The sequence below is a fragment of the Eubalaena glacialis genome, chromosome 6 (assembly GCF_028564815.1).
Source record: "Eubalaena glacialis isolate mEubGla1 chromosome 6, mEubGla1.1.hap2.+ XY, whole genome shotgun sequence".
In the NCBI taxonomy this organism is placed as follows: Eukaryota; Metazoa; Chordata; class Mammalia; order Artiodactyla; family Balaenidae; genus Eubalaena; species Eubalaena glacialis.
The window spans coordinates 6,964,573-6,986,108 of record NC_083721.1 but is presented as its reverse complement, the minus strand read 5'-3'; the positions used below and the strand labels follow the sequence as shown (position 1 = coordinate 6,986,108).

General features: G+C 40.1%; 1 protein-coding gene across 8 annotated transcripts in view; it reads right to left on the bottom strand.

The window, feature by feature from the left end:
- The window catches only part of ERG (ETS transcription factor ERG), a 276,081-nt gene that overhangs the window by 97,304 nt on the left and 157,241 nt on the right, over positions 1-21,536 (bottom strand). Inside the window, exon 1 of one of the 8 annotated variants that reach the window (XM_061193912.1) lies at positions 12,731-12,905. The exons of 5 other annotated variants lie outside the window; for them this stretch is intronic. In XM_061193912.1, coding sequence (XP_061049895.1) covers positions 12,731-12,748 — 18 coding nt within the window. In that variant the 5' untranslated portion in view covers positions 12,749-12,905. Of the gene's footprint in view, positions 1-3,037; positions 3,095-12,165; positions 12,420-12,730; positions 12,906-21,536 lie in introns of those variants that run through there. 2 more of the 8 variants (XM_061193913.1, XM_061193915.1) reach the window with 2 other exon arrangements.

Genomic DNA, 21,536 nt, shown 5'->3' with positions numbered 1-21,536 from the left:
CTTATGTCTAACATCTGGCATTCAAACTGGACACAGGGGCATGCAAGACATTGGTCCCAAGACATAGTAATAATTCTGTCTTCTGATCAAGAAGTACAACTTCTCTCCTAACCTCGCGGGGGGCGACTTTACGATGCTTTGCATGTAAGAAATCAGTAATTGCTCATTGAATTAAATGAATTAATTCTCTACGATGTTATCAGCTCACTAATTAATGCACTCGTTCATGCATTTATCATCCAGGCAGATATTCATTTACTCATTGAACAGACATTATTAAAGGCCTGCTGCTTACCAGGCATGGTCAGCACAGATAAAAGATGACAGGACCCCAGCCATATAACTTAGGGCATAGAGGGCTGAACTTTAACAAGCAATGTTTTGAGAGTTTCTGTTGTTCAATGAGGTTCCATAGATTCCTAATCATGAACATTCACTGGCAATATGGTAAATCAGAAGACGTCTGCTTGCCTCTAAAGAATGTGTCAGCCAAAGTAGTTGGTTCAAAATAGCACTTGACTCCTTCCATGTTAGGACCACTCCAGAGACCAGCTGTGGCTCCCCACTGCAGGAACACATTCATTCATTCAATCAATCATTCATTCATTCATTCATTCATTGGCACAGGCCAGAGAAAAGGCAAGGAAAGAGACAGTGAGTATCCTGCAGCCCTCCATCTTGGTTTTCTTTTTGGATCCTCAAAACTATCGGATTTCTGGGCTCAAAAAAATGCAGCTGAGTTCAGCTGCTGAAAGTTTGGTTAATATGTTGCTTGAACTCCTAAATGGACTCACAGTGGTGACTCTGTTGCATTTATTCTACTATCCTCAAATGAATGGCACGAGAAAGAAACCAATTACATAGAGGGAAACACTTCCATCCCTTTAGAAGAAGCTATAAATATCTAAAGGGTATTGGAGGAATCCATTCAAAAGATGAACAGTAGAAACAAACACAGTCAAGAATTGATTACTTCAAACAAAGCAAATAAGATATGACAGTAAATTAAATAATAAGAATGAGACTAGGATTAGTAACCAAAAAGAGCTCACATTAATGAACATTTTTTGCACACAAAAACACATTACTGTTCAAGCATGGACATGTATTAAGCTGTTGGATCCTTGAACCACCACCAACAAGCAAGCGTTATTATCACTACTGAGTCTATTTTACAGATGAGGAAACTGAGGCACAGAAAAGTGAAGTGCCCTGGCAACACTCGTTGGAACAAGGGTCAGCCCTAGGCAGTCTGGTTGTGCTCCAGAATAAGACACTGGGTCCTTAGGAAGGGATATGGGGCCTTAATCTCTAGAGGTGGTCATCAAAGTTCAGCCCTCATTCCTCTTTTCTTCACTATCCTGGAAGAAAAAGGGAATGAAAAAGGACTACTGAAATGAGTTTAATTTCTCCAATTCTATTATGCTTTTTAAAGAATATACCTGTGTGCATGGAAAACAGAAAAAAGAATTCAAAAAGAATCAAATCTTAGCAGACCCCTGATGGTGTAATATCAATTAATTTAACTTCCTTTTCTAAATTATTTTCTAAGCTGCTACAATAATTGTTTTGGAAATGGGGGAAAAGAACAAAGTTTTTTATTATTATTTTGTTTAAAAGATATTTTATCCTGTGGGTTTATTAAACCTGTATTCAGGTTGAAGAAAACAAAACAGAACAAAACCACCCACCATCCTCAGGCAGGCAGTGGTGATTTTCAGAGAGGATGTGTCCAAAATGAGTCTACCAGCTATACGGCCCTGCACCAGCACCACACGACCGTGATTCCCGTGGCACCGGAACCAATACAGACTCAGGAGACCAGAGAAGGCATTTTGCAAAAAAGCAGAAGTGGCAGGAGGCAGCATCTGGAAGGAAACAGGTAGGGAGATGCCTTGTGGAGTTTCACTAAAAGGTAACAAAACTGCACAATGAAGGGGGAGGGGGAGCAAGTACAGAGGAAGAAAGATCTTCATTCAAACAGGAGGCTCCTGAGATGTTACCCGGTGTCTTCCAACAAGATGAGCAAAAGCGTATAAACAAATGGGTCTCCAAAAGAAAAATATCACTTTGGCAGTTTCATGTCAATTCCACCAAAATCGTGCCTTGAGTGACTGTGTAAATAAAATCATTGGAGTATGTTCACAGCACCTTCATGAGACAGTACTACATCTAAGCACGTCTGGCAGCTTCTCAGGGTCAGATATAATCTCTGCCTCTCCCTGGACAGCCACCAACATCTATGGAATACATACTGGACGGAGAATCTCTATTGGACACTGTCCTCTTGTCCATTTTAATGCAAAGCTCACAGGCGCTTTCTGATCATCAAAGGAGGCACTTCAGCATGAAGTGACCCGACAATTAACAGCGGCTCCCTGTTCTGATTATTTCAGGGACCCGTAGGAGATCAGGGTGGAGCTGTAGGTTTCCATGCTTAGAGTAAGTAAACATCGCTCTCTGGAGTTTTGCCAGTGCTTGAGCTGAGTGGCTTTCAGGTGCTATTTATTTTGTTTAGTTTATTGTTCAGTGTTACTGTTTGTTGACTTGATATATTTTTCCCCCCACAAAGGGGCCAGTCGGTAAGGACATATCCTGTAGGTGGAAAATTGATGATTCCCTATTGTTCAGTGTTTGTGTGTGGTGGTTTTATTTGCTTTGGTTCAAAGGACCTAAACAATGCATTCATTGGAATTTAACAACTGGTGTAAAATCAGCACAGAGAACAATCTGTGCACTGAGATTTTTGTACCCAAATTGGGTGATCTCTGCTTGACTAAAGAAAGCAAAATCTAAAATGACCTTTACATCTAAATAACCACAGAAAAGAAAACCACTGACTGAATCTCAAAGAGGCGTATTTTTCAACAAATACAAAAACAGACTCATGCATCACTCTCCGTGATTCCAAGGAGACTAAAGTGCCCACAGGGCACAAGTCTTACTCATGGACATGTCTAACCTAGTTACCCTCCTCTCTGTAAAATCCAACCAGCAGACAAGACCAAGGATGAGAACAAGGGTCTAAAGCCGTTACCTTAGAAACGTCGTATTTTCACCTACTTCAAGACAGTGAATTCTGCCAGAAAGTCTGTAGCGATAGGCTCATTCCCCTTGGAGGGCAGCGAACGCGTCACAAACTGTGCATTCGCAAAGGAAGTTTCCATCGGGAGCTCTTCCTGCATTGGTGAGTCTCTGGTGGGGTTGGCTATCTGTGTAGGAAGTGGACACAGGAAGTATCTGTCTACAAACCCTTTATCCTCAAGGTAATTGCTACAGCAGCATTTTACTGTTTACTAAAGCAGTAAACATGTGATCTAAAAAAAGATGTTTTCCATCTCCAAAGAACAAGGCTTAAAAAAAATATATGTGCGCTTATTTCATAACCAGCTTCTTATCAAAACCGTCGGCAATATGACTGTGCTTCCAAGAGTGAGTGAGTCAATGGGAACAGCTTTTGGGGTAGAACAGAAGCTTCTCTCTCAGGGATGCCCGAAAAACAAAGCCTGGTTTTCTTTACTGAGATGCTACTCTAGCAAAGTAAATTTTATTTCTCTTCTAAGCTTAACACAGGCTTAACAAGAGTCAGGGTCTTTGGCTGAACAGGTAAAGTCAACAAGACTTTCCATGTTAACTCAAACTGGGAGAATGGATAGCCCATAAAATCACTTGTATTTGACCTTGGGCAACATTCATCTTTTTTATGTGGATATAAATATGCTTCTGGCCCTAAGAGTTCACACAAGAAGAAGTTAAAGATAGAACTCAAACGTGGACGTGTGGCTGCTGCTTTTGATGACTTTTACCCGGGGTAGGCAGAGCCTCCTGCCAATCTTCTCTTTATTTCTTTACTCCAGATGAAAAGCCTGTGAGCCTTCACTGTCCCAGGTTTCCTGGGATGACAGGAGTGACTGGATATCTGTGAGAGGCAGTGCGGGGCGAATGGAAACAGGTCCGAGGAGAACCCTTGAGCACTGGAGATGTTCCAGGGGGTCCCCCCAATCATTACTGTTGTCCTTTATGTTTTGAAAAGCCCTGGTTGGGTTGTTAACTATTGCAGAGAGGAAGAAAGAGGAGGGAAGGAGCATGGGAGTGAGAAGCACAGAGAGAAGCAGAGGGTAGCAAGGCCCCAAATTTCTTCTCCAGGGCCGGCCATGCAGGGGCTCAGGCGGCCTCCTGGGCAAGCACCTCTTAGCACTGTCTTAGGTCATCACAGATAAAGCACGGTGAATCACCGCGAGCCCACTGGTCTGCAAGAGTCTTTATTTCTCAATAAAGAGAAAAGAACATGTTAATCAGAGGAAAATTGGCTACTTGAAAAAAAAGAATCGATTCACAACCTGTTGTAGAAATTAAAAAACAAAACAAACAAACAAAAAAACCCTTCTATGGATTTCCTGATTTTAGTCCTAGAAGGAAAATTGATTTGACTCGAGTGAATAATAAAATTAGCTAACAAGTATTAAGTACCTCTGATGTGCTCCATACAATTCCAACTCGGTTCATCTCCCCCTAGCCCTGCGAAGTAGAAACTGTGGTTACTGCTTTTTACAGATGGAAATACCCAGAGATCGTGAGGTGAGGGACCTGTCCAGGGTGAAATGCCAGGAAGACCATTTCTATTTTCCCGAGAAGGAACTAAGGCCTGGAGAGGTGCCTTCACCTGCCGAGGCCCCACGGCATCAACTGCAGCCTCAGGCCAGCCTCTTTCCACTGCCCCTCCCTAGCCTCCACATCTATGCCTCCCTTTCCTCGTGAACAAGATAAGACCAACCCTTTCCCCAAAGAGGCTATTTTAAGGATGCCGTGAAGAAATAGAGTGTTCAGGGCCTCCCTGGGCATAAGATAAACATGGCTGGGCTCGCTCTATTTCACCTTCATGCTTCTGACGCTCTTGGGAACATCAGGTAACATCCACGTACAGCACAGATCCAAAGGGGACTTCGCAATATAAAACCACACACACTTTTTTTTTTTTTTTTAAACTCGGAGCAACATCTTAGGAAATCTACCTCAAATTGAGACACAAACTAATCGTGTTGACAAATTCTCAAGTGTTGTTTCAACAGTTTCCTCTTCCTCAAAGGTGAGCATCACATGCCTACAGCTAACTTTAAAAAATAAAAGTCAACAAGACCCAATGGGATCCAAAGGGAATGAGATGGTAAAGTCCCTATTGGCTGATGATTTGAATTAATAGACTTGGGGGCCTGTGGATGGGGGCGATGGGGGGCAGATTTTCTCTTCAGTGGTGACTCTGTTTCAGTACTTGCTAAATTAAAAAACCCCATCAGTTTGCTATACTATAATTTTATAATGGAAAGACAGATGTGAAATCATCAAGGTAGAGTGATTTAAAGGCCATTGTGTTAGATTCAGGAGTGCGAGTTCTTTGCATATGTTAGAAATGTTCTTTATTTTATGCTCCAGAAATTGACGTGCATTGTCTTGAACAAAATCATTTGAAGTAACAGCCCTGATGTTAATGTTATGATTGGATTATGATGTGGCTTTAAAAATAAATAATTTTGCTTGGCCTTGGCATTTCTTTTCTAAATGTCTCGGCACTTATCTGTGCCTAACAGCAGATTACTGTTCCTCCCAGAGTCTAATTCCATGAACACCCCTGCGGAAAGACTTGGTAAGGCCTGATGGAAAACTCAGAGACGTGGGCAAGGAAGTTGATACTTGGGGTGAGGAAACTGAAATCAGCAGCTGATCTGGGATCTGCAAGCACGGGCCCCTTGGATATTGCCAAATATGGAAAGAATTCTTGGCACCAAGCAAATGGAGAATGGGGTGCTAGAGTTTTAGCTGTTCAGTTTTCTAGCGCTTTATCTTAATTAGCCAGTGAGAGCATAATAATTGTTGGCTGTGGGGCGTTTCACACAAGAGTGGTAACTAACATAAGTTAGCCAATTATAATAATTTTCATTATTTAATGTATCACTATGTCATTTAATAAACCGTTTTTTCTCCTGCACAGTAATTTATTATTTGGAGCTAAGGCAAATAGCAGGAAAAAAAGATCAGATGATGATAAATTGAGGGGAAACAGAGTTGTGTGCCTTGAGCAAGTTTCCTAGCCTCTCTAATCCTCTATCCTTATCTGGACAAAAAAGCACCAGGATGCAGGCTGTGGTGAGCATCTCAGGAGATAACGTGAGCATCCAGCACAGGGTCTGGCCTGGAATAAGCCGTTACAAGGATGATATTAATTTGGATTATGAATTCAAGCTACAAGATCTACCTTTTTAAAATGTTTTTCTCTATGATCTTTTCAACAGCAATTTAATTCTATGTAGTTAATTCGTATTTAAACTAGGAGAAATATCTCTAAAGAAATACATCTATTTAAAATCTGCAATAATGATTATCTTGCTAATATCTTAACTTTCTCTTGATGACCTTAAAGGATTTTAATCAAAATTTATTTTTCAACAACTATTTATTGAACCCCTGTGCTTTGCCAGGCTCTGTCAAGGACACGAAAGAGACGGACAGACTATCACAAAAAACCAGGTTCTATTGTTTACACAGGTAGACAAAAAGTAGAGTCACACAAACACAAGCAAAGCTGGGAGCATGTGTCGCCAAGAGAGAAAACAAAGCAGGAGAGAGTGGACAGAATGAGGAATGTTCTTAAACTTTATAAAACATGCCTCAGCCAAGTTCAATAGGGGAAATATGTGGGAAATAAGTTTGCTCAAACAGGGAATGAACGTGTGAATAAGAAAAAGATCCAGAGGTCACAGTGGCCACTAGTTGAAATAGGTTCACAGCAAAAAAAAAAAAAAAAGGGTAATGAAATACTGTAATTACGGAAATACAAATAAAAATGAGATTCCATTTTTGCCTGTCACAATGGCAAAGATTCAAAGAGTGAAATATTCAGAGTTGTTATGAGTGCAGGGGAACTGGCCTTATCTATGGCTACAAGTGGGAACTGGTACAACCCTTCTAGAGAGTAAAGTGGTCATTTTTTTTTTTAACTGGCAAATATTTAAATTTGGCAGAGACTTTAAAAATATGTACACCCATTGGTCCAATGATTCCTCTTCTAAGCACTAACACTAATAAAATAAATTTTTTAAAAATTACATAAAGGGTACATTGCAATGTAATTGGTGAAAAATTGAAAGCAATATTATTTCCTACAATAGGATATTGGTTATATATATCATAATACTTATTTTAAGTGGAATATAATTAAGCATAAAAATTCTGCTTATTAAAAAATTGTAGTGACATGGGGAAATGTTTCTAAAACAATGTTAACTGAGATAAGCAGGACAGTCAGGGAGACAGAAGGACAGACAGAAACACACAGTAGGAAGACACACACCTAATGTTGGTAATTTTCTCTGACTGGTTGGGACTAGGAACAATTTATATTGACTTTGTAATGATTTCTTTTTTCATTTTCTCTACAGTGAGAATGTTTTATTACTGTAATTTGTACAAAATAACAAGATGCATTTTTCAAAATTAATGAGAATACAGGACAGTGGAGGATTCCAGTAAGCCTGTTGCTGCCCTAATCAGGAGCAAGAGGCATTGCAGGCCCCCGCCCTCCTTCAGCAACGAAGCAAACAGCCTCCATCCTCAGAACAGGACTAAACCAACCCTCTGATCAGCCATGCCTTGAGGGACCGCCTGGACACTCTGCCTGCCCAGGTGTTTGGTACCTGCCCTGCTACACCCTTATCCAGGGACCCCTACGAGCTCCTTGCTCCTCACCTCTCCAGGCTCCCGTGTGCCCTGCCCTGGCTGGGAGGCCGCAGTAGTGACCTGTGGAAGTGACCTGTTATTCTCCCTGTCTCTTCAAAAGTGTTAGCACAGAGTCTGTGTGCCTCTGGGCTTCACAACTGAAGCCGGGTAATGGAACACATAGAGAGAATTCAGAGCAGGGCCAGAAAGACAGTGCAATTTATTAGCGAAGGTTAGATGGACTTGGATTGTCTGATGGCATCTGCCATTTATTGAGCACTTACTAAAGGCTCTCCCACCCTGGACTCGCATCAGGACGGTCATTATAATCCCGCCTTATAGGTGAGGAAACGGAGCTCAGACAGGTTAGGGCCCTTGCCCAGGGTCACGTGACTAGGAAGGGTTCAAATGCAGGTGTGTCCGTGGCCACATAAGTAAAGAAATCTCAGAGGTGATGGGGGGACAAAGTCCCCTGAGAAGAGAAGAGCCGTCCTCCATCCTGTGGGGACAAAAGGAGGGGATGGGTCCCCTGCTGCATTTGAGGTGTTCCCTAAGCCCTAGGAAAAAATCCTGCTGGAGCAGATGTGCCACCACCATTGGAAAGGCCTGGAGACGGTCTCTGTCAAAACCCCTTCTCGGAAGATTTTACACTGCAGAGAAACTCTCTGGTCCTGGCTTTCCAACGGCCTCCTGTATTGTGATTCTCTTCTGTGTCAGCTGTTACATCTGCCAGGGTATTGGGATGCCAAAGCAGAATGCTCTGCTTTGGGTCTCCCCTCCCACAGAGGGAACCTTATTCTGAAATTCTAAACGCAGAAGTAATATTCTCCTGAAAGCATCAGGAATGATTGTTTCATTTATTTATTTTATTTCTACGTATGGTTTTTCAAGAGACATCGACAAGCATATGTATGTGTCGGAGTGGAGAGATTTAAGCAAAGATCTGTTTTGTAAAAAAAAAAAAAAAAAAAAAAAAACAAATTTAATGAAATAATCACTTTAAAGAAAATATAGATAATTAAAAAACAGTTCAGACTTCCAGAACATTCTCTGAGAGTATTGCAGTCCTCCATAAGTATATTTCATGGGAAGAATGATCCACGAATTCTATCCTTTCCAAGGCCACTGAGGCAGCGTGCCCAGCCACAGAGAGAGCTGTAGGGGGAAGAGTGCTGTGTCCCGTCCAGAGGGGGCAAACTGTGTCCAGAGCCACCCACGGACGCAAGCAGCAAGTCATTTTAAGATAATGGCCCATAATTCCACCTTTAGGCCAGTGCTCTAGAAACATGACATTCACATAGTGGTGCAACAGTATTTTCCGTTTTCTACTCCTTCCACTGTCACAGAGTCCTCTAAAGTAACAAGGGATGAAACAACTCAAATTCCACTTGAGCCAATGAGTTGTTGAACATTCATATGCCCTAGAGCTATTAAACTCATTCACCACATCCCTTAAAATCCTATATATGAAGGAGATGAACTTCCTTCATATAACCCTGAGCTTTTAATTTTAAACAAGTTTGCTTCACACATGATAGCAAATATTCAGCAAGAGCCTGCTATGTGCAAGGCATGAAATACGTAAAAGAAGCGTCATGTTTTTAAATTAACTTTTTTTTTTTTTTACTGAAGTATAGTTGATGTACAATATTATATAAGTTACAGGTGTACAATATAGCGATTCCCAATTTTTAAAGGCTCTACTCCATTTCTAGTTATTATAAAATATTGGCTATAATCCCTGTGTTACACAATATATCCTTGCAGCTTATTTTATATATAATGGTTTGTCCTCTTCATCCCCCACCCCTACGTTACCCCTCCTCCCTTCCCCCTCCCCACTTGTGACCACAAGTTTGTTCTCCACGTCTGTGAGTCTGCTTCTTTTTTTTATTAGTTGTATTTTTTAGATTCCACCTATAAGTTATATCATGGTGATCATCAAAACCCTCCAACCTCTGTCAAATCAAAGAAAGGAACTTCTTTAAACAGCTCATTGAAACCGTCATCATGTTCTCCCTCAGCAAGCCTTGTTAGTAACTTTCCATCCCCTGTCTGATTCTAAGATGCTCTCCACTCAAGCTGTTTGCAGCTTGCTCTCTTCTGGTCTTCCAGTGCCAGATCTGTGATAAAGGAAAATGCCCACAATCCCATCTTAAAGACTAAGGACCTTTAAACTCTAGGATCAGGGGCTGTAACCTGGGGTTCACGGACCACCCAAGGAGTCCAAGGACAGAACTGGATTTCAACAGTATTAGCTTCCGTTGTCACTCTATGTATTGCCTTTCCTGCATTTTAAAAGCATTAATCTGAGAAGGGATTGCAGGCTTCATTAGACTTCCCGAGTGGCCCAAGGCATAACAAAGGATCAGGGAAGTAAGTCTTTGGGAGATTGGATTAAAAATCCTAACCGAAGCAAAATCAAGTTCCAAGGCTAACAACTGGCTCCTTGGAGTCTGTAAGCAAAGGCAGCACTGTTTTGTGGAGAAGGAAGGGAGGGGGTGTAAAGCACCCCCCCAGTATCATCAGGTGGCCCCAGAAGCAGTGGAAGCACCAAAACTGATTCGTGAATTACATATGGGAACATCATTCTTGATGCTTACGTTTTTATTAGAACTCTTAATCTGATCTTAAAATCCACGGCCCTTTAAGGATAAACCAACCGACATACTCACATAAACTCATAAAATTCCTTTACTTCTTCCCATGGAAACACTTTGTTACCATTTCCAAAATACCAAGGGAAAATGATGGTGAGAATCATAAAGACGGGATAAAAACACTGAGCTTTTCATAGTGCCTCATAGGGTCTTATAGATATTCACGCCAAAAAAAAAAAAAAAATCCACTGAGATGCGGAGACCAACTTAACAGATTCTGTGCATCTGATGCTTGATGGACTAATTGATTTATTTACTGAAACAACAAAAAACAGAGTGCGTTTGAGACTGGAAATTGCCCGTATGACAGACTGTTTCCTAACTCCAACGGACAGCCGTAATTTTCTCTATGCTAATTTGAGCTTTGCACTAACATAATTAAAACTGCAGTCAACAGACTCAGGCCTCCTTTTTTCCACTCTATAAACAAGTCTGTAAAATCATCTCATTACTTTACCCAGGAAGCCTAGCAGAACATTTCTTAAAGGAAGTTACCTATAAAGAGGGGCTATTTTATTTTAACAGAGGATTAAAAAGAGTCCACTTGAAGTCATTTTGAAAGTTCACTTAAGCTATATATGATATACAGATAATGCAGTGTAAACAAATGTTAAAGTAAGCATAGTATCCTGGGTAAGTGGAAACTGTTTCCCAAAATTCATCCTGAAAAACACAAAACGTTCAAGCTTCAAAAATATCTTCATCTTTTCAGAAACGTATACTTTAAATTAAACAGTATGACACATTTGTATTCTATGCAAAACATACCCCACACCCTAAAGGATTGTCCGTTATTTCAATGTCCTTTAATACACTGATTTTTTTTTGAAACACACACACACACACACACACACACACAAATTGTACCCAAGCTATTCAAAATTTACAAAGAACATTAGATTCAACTGCTATGAAATATGGACACAAATAAGGGTAAAAATAAGAATTAAGAGGGCACCATTTGGGGTTATAAAATCAAATATTTCTACTCATATAGCTCAAAGCAGAGTACATCAAACCCTCAATTTTAAAATTCCTTTCTATACAGTTATACCTCAGCAGACTTCAATCCTTGAAGCCAAAGAAAGAAAAATCTCTGTAAGATTAAAATCTTTGATACATGATTTTTTATATGTATTATTGAACATACCTTGAAAAACAAAACCTATCTTGAGAAATAGAAACTGAAGAGAACTTATGAAACATAGTTTATACAACGGGTATTAATTAAATCCTCTCGCACAAATATTTCAAATTCCAAATCAAAGAGGCTTTTAAAAATTGTCCTGGCCCAATTCTGGGCAAACTTCCATATTCATGAGCTTTCAGATCAACTAAAAACCCTTGATGAAAACACAACCAAATGCTTCTCACCTACATGCAGCAAAACTAAAGACATGCAACCAATAAAACTTGCTTTTTCCTCCTTTCAGTATCTGTTTTTGCTCCTGCCTTTTTCTCATTTCTAGAAATGTCACCAAGGTGTGCTGGCCTTGAAAATATTGTAACAGACCACTTCATGGGCTCTATGCCGCCAACTTGCACTAACCATCAAACTGGCTTCAGTTCCAGGAATCAGGCTACATTCACGTTTTTACCTCTGTGCGTTCACCTCCACCTTAATCTCTCTCTATTTGCAAGAAAAACAAAACATCAGACCACACACCCCAGAGCACAGAGAACGAACCGGCAATTCCCACAAAGCAACCATCACGGAGAAGAAAGTCTACTCTCAGTGCACCGAGGAGTAGGTACTTTATTAAAGATAAACACATAACCGAACAAACCGAATTACCACCATTTGAATTATGAGAACGCTCTGTTCTCAGCCTGAAGGTTCCAAAAATCAAGTCAACATTGGCATGTCCCATGACCGACAGCCACTTGCCAGGCATCTCTTCATTTCCACAGGGACCGGCTGGCATCCCTGATGGTAAGGAGGCCTTCAAGAACATCCAAAAGTTCAACATTTCCAAGCCCATCTTTTTCTCCGACCCTGCCCTCCAAACTCTCCAAGTCCATTGCCTTCCAGCGGATACACATCCAGGCACCGCTAGAGATAGTTAAAGAATATGAAAATTCGGACGCGCTCTGAAAAGCTTTTGCAAAAAGTCATCCACAGCCCTCAACCGTGAATTTAGAAACCCCAATTTTTTTCTGAGTTTGAAGTTTTTAAGCCTTGCGGATGGTTGGAGTAGGAAAAAGGAAATTTACTAGGCAGTGCAAAGGAAATCTTGTTGTCCTCTATTGTGGCAGCGGGGGTGTTGCCCAATGCTAACTTATCTGCGTTGATAAAGGAAACCAAAGAAAAGAGTAACAAGCACAAGATTTGGTCAAATGAAAAGGAACCCTCTCCTTACCTTAATAGTGCTGGCCATAATGCAATCAAGTTTATTGATCGTTAATAAATGTTAATAATAATTATTGCTTCTCTCTGACCAGAAAGTAGTTTTGATCAGGTTGTTTAGAGCGGATGAGATTGTGCTAAGTCTGGGAAATGAAGTCAGTCAATGGCAGGAAGAGGTTTCTATTGGTCCTGGCCGCCCAGCCCGAAGAAACAGGATATTTGGGAGTGGAGAGATAAGAGACCCTGAAAACAATGTTGTTTTTCTTGATGATATGCAGCCAGGAGATTTTTTTTTTTTCAATTAAAAAAAAAAGACATCCATTGCCTGGGCCTGGGATGACCACAGCAGGTGTGACCCAGTGTGTCGCCGTGTGACACGCCGCCCCGGGCAGGATGCAGATGTGGCGGGACTCCGAGTGGCTTCACGTGGGCGGCGAGCTCCTCAGGGTCCCTGGGTGTGGATAGGACTTCTGGGCCTCTGTCTCCCCGGATCTGCCACACGCCTGGGTCACAGGGCCTAAGGCCCCTACCCACTGCCTGCTCCATTCTCTTCAAAGGAAACTTTGCAGGTAGCACTTATTTCATGTTAATAGGCGACGACGTTTAATAATAGCCATTCACCTGATGATTTTTAACAACCTCCACTGGTTCAGCATCTCAAGTGAATGTTCCAGAACAGTTTCATTTTCTCCTTCCAAACATAAGTAATTGCTATCGGCTCCACGATAAAGTAGTTGAAAATGCAAAGACTCTAGAATGAAAGTAGCTAAGAGAAATAAAGAGGAAAATAAACCTGTCAAATCCTCGTTTTCAAATATTTATTTAAAATCCAAAGCACTTAAATGACTACGAATGCTTTATAATGGCAGCAAGCTGGCCCCCTCTGACAAACGTCCAGGTTGCAGACAACAGACCCCAATAGAACTCTTGGCTACACAGAGATGCCACGTCCTCATTAAGTGTTTTAAAATCTGAGCTGTAAGTTCAGGGCCACACGTCTGTTTTCCACTCAGAGGAAATACAGCTAATGTAGGCCTGAACATTCCTTAGAGGATTTCAGGCCCTTTAATTACTCATTTTCAGGAAATTACTTGTTCTCTGGAAGAAACAACATTTTGCTTTGAATCTAGCTACACGAAAGTTGGGCCAGTAAAGAGGTGTGGTCTCCATAGGGGACCCCCAGAACACAATAGACCAAACCCTGAGTCATCCAGCAGCTCTTGGTTTCAGAGGCAGACAGTCAGTGAATTGATTTCACTCAGACTTAGGCCTGTCTACATCAGAGCTCTAGAAATGAGCCCAAGTTTCTATATCTTTCACTGATCCCAAGATTTCCCCTTGTGATGAGGAGAAGGAGGGGGAGGAAGGAGAGGAGGAGAAAAGAAAGAGAGAGAGAGAGAGGAAAGAAAGAGAGAAAGAAAGAAAGAAAAGAGGGAAGGAAATGAAGAAAGAGAAAGAAACAAACAGAGGGGGAAAAAGGAAAACGAAAGAAAGAGAACTATAAGAAATCTCATGTAAAAATCAGAACCTGACAAATTCTCAGCATCTACATTTTGAGGGGATGTTGATTTCCGCTCTTTTCATCTCCAAACAATAAATGAGATGGCAGGCTGATTCAAATTGTGTTTCCCCTAAAATTTCAAAGTACTGAGTTGTTTTATCTGGGCAGCTTCCACTAGGATTCAGGAGTGCTGGGAAAAACGCTCTTTCAGCTCCACTGAGATTCCTTGTTTTTTACTCTCCTAAGAAGCATCAATTTCAAATGTGAACTGTAGTACCCTAATAAGCAGTGTTCTATTATGAATTTCTCAAAGAGCAGCCTTAAGTAGGGTGACCCCTTGCTAAAAAAAATAGCCATGGAAGAAAGTTCTGTGCGGTCCCATCTCACCACTGCCGCCTGGTTTCTGACACAGCCCTTGTCCTCTACAGCAGGAAAGCATCAACAATTTTATGGAGATCTAATTCTTCGTTGAGGGTCTGCCCTGAACTCCTTGGTTCTTGTTTAATTCAAATCAGTGAACAGTAACATTTTTTTAACTCTTTATTTAGAAATAACATCAAACTTCAAATACCGTATGATATCACTTATATGTGGAATATAAAGTAAGACACACCAATAAAAAATTTTTTTAAAAGCTCATTTTAATTAAAAAAAAAGAAAGCAATAAAACAAAATAAAATACGATACAAATGAACATATCTACGAAACAGAAACAGACTCACAGACATAGAGAACAGACTTGTGGTTGCCAAGGGGGAAGGGTGTGGGAGAGGGAAGGATTGGGAGTTTGGGATTAGCAGACGCAAACTATTATATATAGGACTGATAAACAACAAAGTCCTACTGTATAGCACAGGGAACTATATTCAATATCCTGTGATACACCATAATGGAAAAGAATATGAAAAATAATATATATATATGTATAACTGAGTCACTTTGCTATACAGCAGAAATTAACACAACATTGTAAATCAACTATACTTCAATAAAATAAAAAAGAAAACAGAAAGAATGAAACTTATAGAAAAGTTACAAGATAATACAAAGAACTCCTAATATCCTTCACCAGTTCCTCCAACTTTGGTAATTTACATCATTTGCTTTGCTATCTCTCTCTCTCTCTCTCTCTGTCTCTCTCTCTCTGTCTCTCTTACTTATGTCTAATGCATATATATGTATATACACACATTTTATTCTTTAATAAAATTTTGTTGGACTAATGTACTTGCTTGGAACTTACACACAGAAAACTCTATGCTACTCTTTGATGTATTCCCTGAAGATTCTATCCATAAGCTTCATTGTGTCTAATTCTGAAAATGCATATAACACAAAGTGATGTAATAAAAATCCAGTTTTGAGATAATGAGTTGTAAACCCAGTTACAAAATTAAAAAGGCAAATCTTCCTCATTTCTAGTGACAAATGCTGACTGATGTCTATCATCTTCCAAGAGAATTATTCCTGATGTCTAGAGTGGCATAATAGCATCCCACTTCAGTATTCTGACTATTTGATGCAAAGTTCTAAAAAAAACAAACAAACTTCAATTGGCTATTGACAGCATAAGGCATATCTATTAATTAGAATATATTTAGTAATGCAGAAATCATTTCCCAAACATCATTCTGGGGGAAATCATCTGAAGATATAGGTATCACTCTATGCTCCCATCACCCACAACCAAGCCTCTGCCATTAAACGGCCTCAGCACCAGATCACTCAGCGGCCTAAGGACCGGGCTGCCCTCCCAACGAGACACCACCCCTCCTTGGGGGAAACCACCCTCAGGTCACTATACAGACCCATTTTGGGGCAACTGCAGGTAGCCTCCACCTGGGTCACCCTGCCATGAATCTGTCAAGACAGGGTCCTTTTCCACCCTCCTTGGGACTCAGTAAACACCATGCTGGAACAGTGTGGCACCTCCAGCATATGTGTGAATAAACTGCACATTTCCATTCTGTACTTATCCATCATGGACCCATTACCCATGAATTTACCATAGCCCTTCAAAAGCCTGTTCATATCTTACCCCAAATGAAGAAGGAAAGAGTGTAAAATAGACTCTACCATTACGATAACTATAAAAGGAGCACTGCCATTTATTTATCCTAAAACCACAACCTCCCATTTTCTGAAGTCAACAAATTCTCAACCTTCTTCTCCTACTAACTTCTCTGTGTGGGATCTACAGAGGAAGGTCAAGGGCTGAGAACACTTTTGGGTGAAGGCAACATAGTTCTAAAAATCATGTATGAGCGTAGCAAAGAGATAATGAGCCAGAATCTTAATTGGAGACACAACAGAAGATTCACTCATGATTGATTGATTGATCCCTGTATTCAACATCCATACAATGACATACTTATCATCATTGAAAATACTGCAGGAAAATGATGTAGTAGATGAATACTTAGTGATATGTAAAATTATGGTACGATGTCTGGTAAGTTTAAAATGAGGTTATAAAGGAGAATTATAACACAGACTCATTTTGTTAAAAATAAAAAGGCAAAGTAGAAATATTAGTCAGCTACATACTACAATACTAATAGTAGAGAATCTTTTCTTTTTTGTTTTTCCCCCTTTCCCCCTTGGTTCATCTATATTTTCAAAACAGTTATAATAACTTCAATAAAAATAAAGAAATAGTAAAATAGAATAAAATTTACTCACCTATTCTACAAAATATGTAGAACATATTGCTTCATATGTTCAGCAAGCCAATATTATGAAAAAAAAGTGGGGAAGAGGGGAGGAGAGTTCTAGATTCAATGGAACTTAAGAAACCCAAAGCCCAAATGCAAATGATGGTCTACAATTAGATACTGATATGAACAAATTAGAAGTCAAAGGCTTTTCCAGGGGTGCTAGAGAAATCTGAATATATAATGATTGTTACATCATATTATAGATTTATTGTTAACTATTTATAGCTTTAAGAATACTTTGTAGGAAAACGTCCTTACTACTTAGAGCTGTGTTCCAAAGTATTGAAGATGAAAAGGTAATAATTTCTGTAATTTATTTGAAAGAATTCATGAAAAATGACATAATGCAAATATAACAAAATTGTACAATTGTCAAATCTCAATCATAACTTACATGAGTGTTCATTGTATTATTTGCACTCCTTTGAGTTCTAAATTTTTTATAATACAGTGTTAAATAAAAATTTCTCATAGATGTCTTTCTTTAAAAAAGTTACAATAAACATGTTACATTGTAATGAAAAAGTTATATAATAAGCAACATGCAGTGTTCTATTTTTTTTCCTAAATATCTGTATAACATGCAGCACACGATACCTATTTGTCAAACTCTATATGTGTGTGTACCAAAATGCACATTCTTTTATAAACATCTACAAGAACAGAGTAGCTCTTTTTGATTAATTTCATTAAGGGAACCCTGCAGACACTCATGTGCTTTGTAATGGTCATCTCCCCAGTATTATTCCCTCCAGTCAATGAGTGCCTTTTCCATGCCCACTCAGCACTCTGGTGGGCACTAGGAAACAAGGATGACAGGACGCTGGGTGTCCCAGACACCCAGTCCCTGGGTGTCTCAGCATTCAGGAAGTCTCTGTTCGGCAACTCAAATTCCGCACACATAAAACTGCAGAGCGTGGGACCAATCCATGAACCGCAGACTCTTTATGGGCAAAACAATAGGATAAAAGTGCTGTATATTTATTGTCCCTAGGATGATACATGAATCTTAAAATGTGTAATGTTTGGATTATTCAAGAGAGCCCGGCAAGAAGGATGTCCCAAGGATTTTTGGCACGGACATGCCTGAGATTGTAGATAAGGATCAAGCATCTGGAGCTGTCCCCACAATGGAAAACTACATCACTCAGTGGAACTTTTCCGTCTCTATCAATTGGAGGATTTGCCTGAGAACACAGGGAGCATAAGGCACTCTTAGCCCCCAAGGTCATCCATCTTACACTGGTTAAGGACCATTTTTCTATTCAAAGCAGACTTCATGAGGACAGTTTCACTCCATTGGGTAAGACTCTGTGTGTGTGTGTGGCGTACCCTCCAGCCGCTCATGAAGAAATAATCCAATTACAATTTAAATAACTACTGTTTCAACACTTTCTCTAAGTGGTTAATATAGTCTTCAGCGTCTTGGTGGATTTGAACTAATCTAAACCAAGGAAATTGTTATCACACACTAAATCCTCAACTTCTCAACACCAAGTTGCTTAATTTGGAAGCATGTGTCAAGTTGAGTTCTATGGGCTCAGCTGGAGCAATGATTTCAGTGCACACTATTTCATAAGCATCACCTATATCCTCACATGCCGCCAACTTTGTCTCTTACCCAACGGTTCTAAAAATGCAGGAGTATTAAAACCCATAACAGGAACCCTAAGTATGTCAACTTAATACTCGTGGCTGAAAAGAAAATTTTTTTTAATTAAAAAGCAGAAACAAAAGAAACAAGAGTACTTACTTTGACACACTAATTTAGTATAAAGGAACATTTAAATTTCCTTTCTCAAAGATCATGTTTCTATATATAATTTGTGAACCATTAAATGCATTTCAAGGTCTTCATCCATCTAACTGCGGCATAAATTAGTATAAATGTTATAGTCATCAGATTGCCACTGGTTCACCACAGGACAGTCTAGCACCCATGTCACATAACTGGAAGGCACACGGCCCTCTGCCTAAAGGCTGTCCTGTTCCTCTGCCTGCTACTCAGATCTGGGGTTCTGTGTGCCAATGACTATCCTCAGCCATCACCCCTGGCCACCCCGAGAAGTTATCTGGAGCTATTGAAATTAAGTTAGATTTTGATCACTAGTTAGATTTTTAAATGTTTTTTTTTAAGTGTGTCAGTCTCACTTATAAGATACTGGACATCAGCATTTATTTTTGTCTTGATCTGTAATGATGTTGTAAATTATTTCTTAAAGAAATTATATACTATTTCTCAAAGAAAGAGCATTCAAATCGCACCATAATGTCACACAATTAATGGAAATTTACAGAGAAGCCTGCATCCCACAATTGCTCTGCCTGTTTATAAAGCCGTTTTAGTTTCAGATTGAGATGGCCTTTCTTTCCACATCACTTAATTTGTTTATGTTTTTGCTGAGATATTTCTATCGCAATTGGAATCAGAAAGGAAGCCAAGGAACAAAGTGCTGTGCCATAAATAATGCATTTAGATTTGCATGAGTGTAATCAGGCAACCTGCAGACTTAACTTAGTCCTAGGCCTACACCTTGAAGGCAGGTATGTGAAACAGGGTCTCACTATGGCAGCCCCGCTAGGCTGTATTCTCCCTGCATTGTACCCTCTCTGCACTGTGCTCTTTCTCTGCATTGCATCCCCTCTACACGTACCCTCTCTATATTGTATCCTCTCCCTCTGCAAAGTGAGGTACAGAACTGTTCCTTCTTGGAGGTAGAGAGTACAGGCCAGATTTTTTCCAGTTCACCTTCACGGAAAGAAAATTTGTTTACTTCTATTTAAATACACTGAATTGACTCGAAACTATGATGTAGGTTAATTCATAGGTTGCATCTGATCCCAATACAAATCTCAGCACATAATTTGGGAAAAGTTGCAGTCTCCGGGGACAAGTGGAAATGTTCTTTCTGAATGTATTGTCAATGACAGGCCAGAGAGAAGCAGCGGTTTGCCTAGAGGATACTATTTTATCCTTTATTACAGCTACAAAAATAATCCTGCCTCAAGAATTTCAGGAAGCAACCACCTACTGACCAAAAAACTAAAGTGCTTTGTCTATTTGCTAGCTGGAAACCAGAAGTAAGCTTTGCAGGGAATTTCTTTTTGAACTGCTTGATTGTTGTCACTAGAGGGCGCTAAATGTCCCTCTAAAAGGTCCTTAGAGGGGAGATGAGTATGCATAATTCTTGCCTCTACGTTTCTTGAATTGATATTATTACCCTTCAAAGTTGTCTCATTTATCCACTAAAATCAAAGTCCAACATTCAAAATGTAGAACATTTTTGAAAATTTTAAATTTTTCATTATTATGGAGCATAAGGAAATATAAATTATATGCATCTGCACATAAGACGGAATTCCCCATAGGTCCAGTGGTTAGGACTCCGCACTTTCACTCCAAGGGCACGGGTTCAACTCCCCGTCGGGGAGCTAAGATCCCACAAGTCCCACCGACGCGGCCAAAAAAAAAAAAAAGATCTGCACATAGCACTAACGGCATCACTCTGGGTGAGATTTGACTATGGAAATTGTATAATTGTTCTACATCACTATTAATAATTTCAAACCCTGAAAAATATTCTATTTCACAATCATTCTAAAGGGCTCAATATGTTCCCAGTGCAAGTTTCATCAAGTAAATGGTAAGTTTTGAGTGCATTTATTTTCTGGTTTCAGGGTTAAGCACTTTGCCTGAACTCAGATATTAGTATACCCTTTCCAGACATGAGACCTGTAGGAGGGATATGGATTATACTGTAACATGTGAGAGACACTTTGTGGTCCCTTCCTTTATTTAAAAAAAGAAACTGTAGTCTCTTGGGATATGCTTATAATACAACACTTATCAAAATGATATACAATATGAAGGTATATATAAATATAGTTGAAATAAAATAAGCTTTAAAACTAAATACGAGAGTCTTCTTGAAAATAACCCTATTATGCAATTACACGGACTTTCAGGTCATCAAAAACACACTTAAAGCAAAATGCAGTGTCTTGGAAATGTTTGCAAAACCAAAAAAGTTAACTGATTTTGCAACTTTCCTCTTTTTGTCTTCACTTGTACTTAAACATATCTGTAGAATTTCCTTGTTTTTCTTCCACTTTGGTTCCTATACCAAGGAAGAGTGAGGGCAGTAGATGAGGGTTGTTTGGGCTCCTGGCTGTCCAGAGGGGGGCTGCGTGGGGATGGCTCCCACAGACATCTGAAGAGGCCCCAGTAACTGCAGTTGACGATGGATTTTCCTCTCGGTCTGCCAGTGGAGCAGAGGTTCACATGCGGTGTGTTCTACGGAAGGATAATTAAGGCAGTATTTCATCTGTCCGTCTGTATTTTTAAAGGGAACGACAACTTTGACTTGGGCACGTAAATGGCGCAGAGTAGTGGGGCGAGGCGTTGAAAACTGTAAGAGCAGGGAACCCCTCATCCAGCTTCACACTGACCCAGCTCCAGATACGGGATGTCAGCAGCTGAGGAGAGCTCAGCCAGCACCCACAATCCTAACTGCCAACGATAAGCTGGCTCAGGTGGGAACTGAGGATGTGAGCGCAGGGCTACCGCCTACGTCCGCAGGTGAAACAGACCTGCACACGCT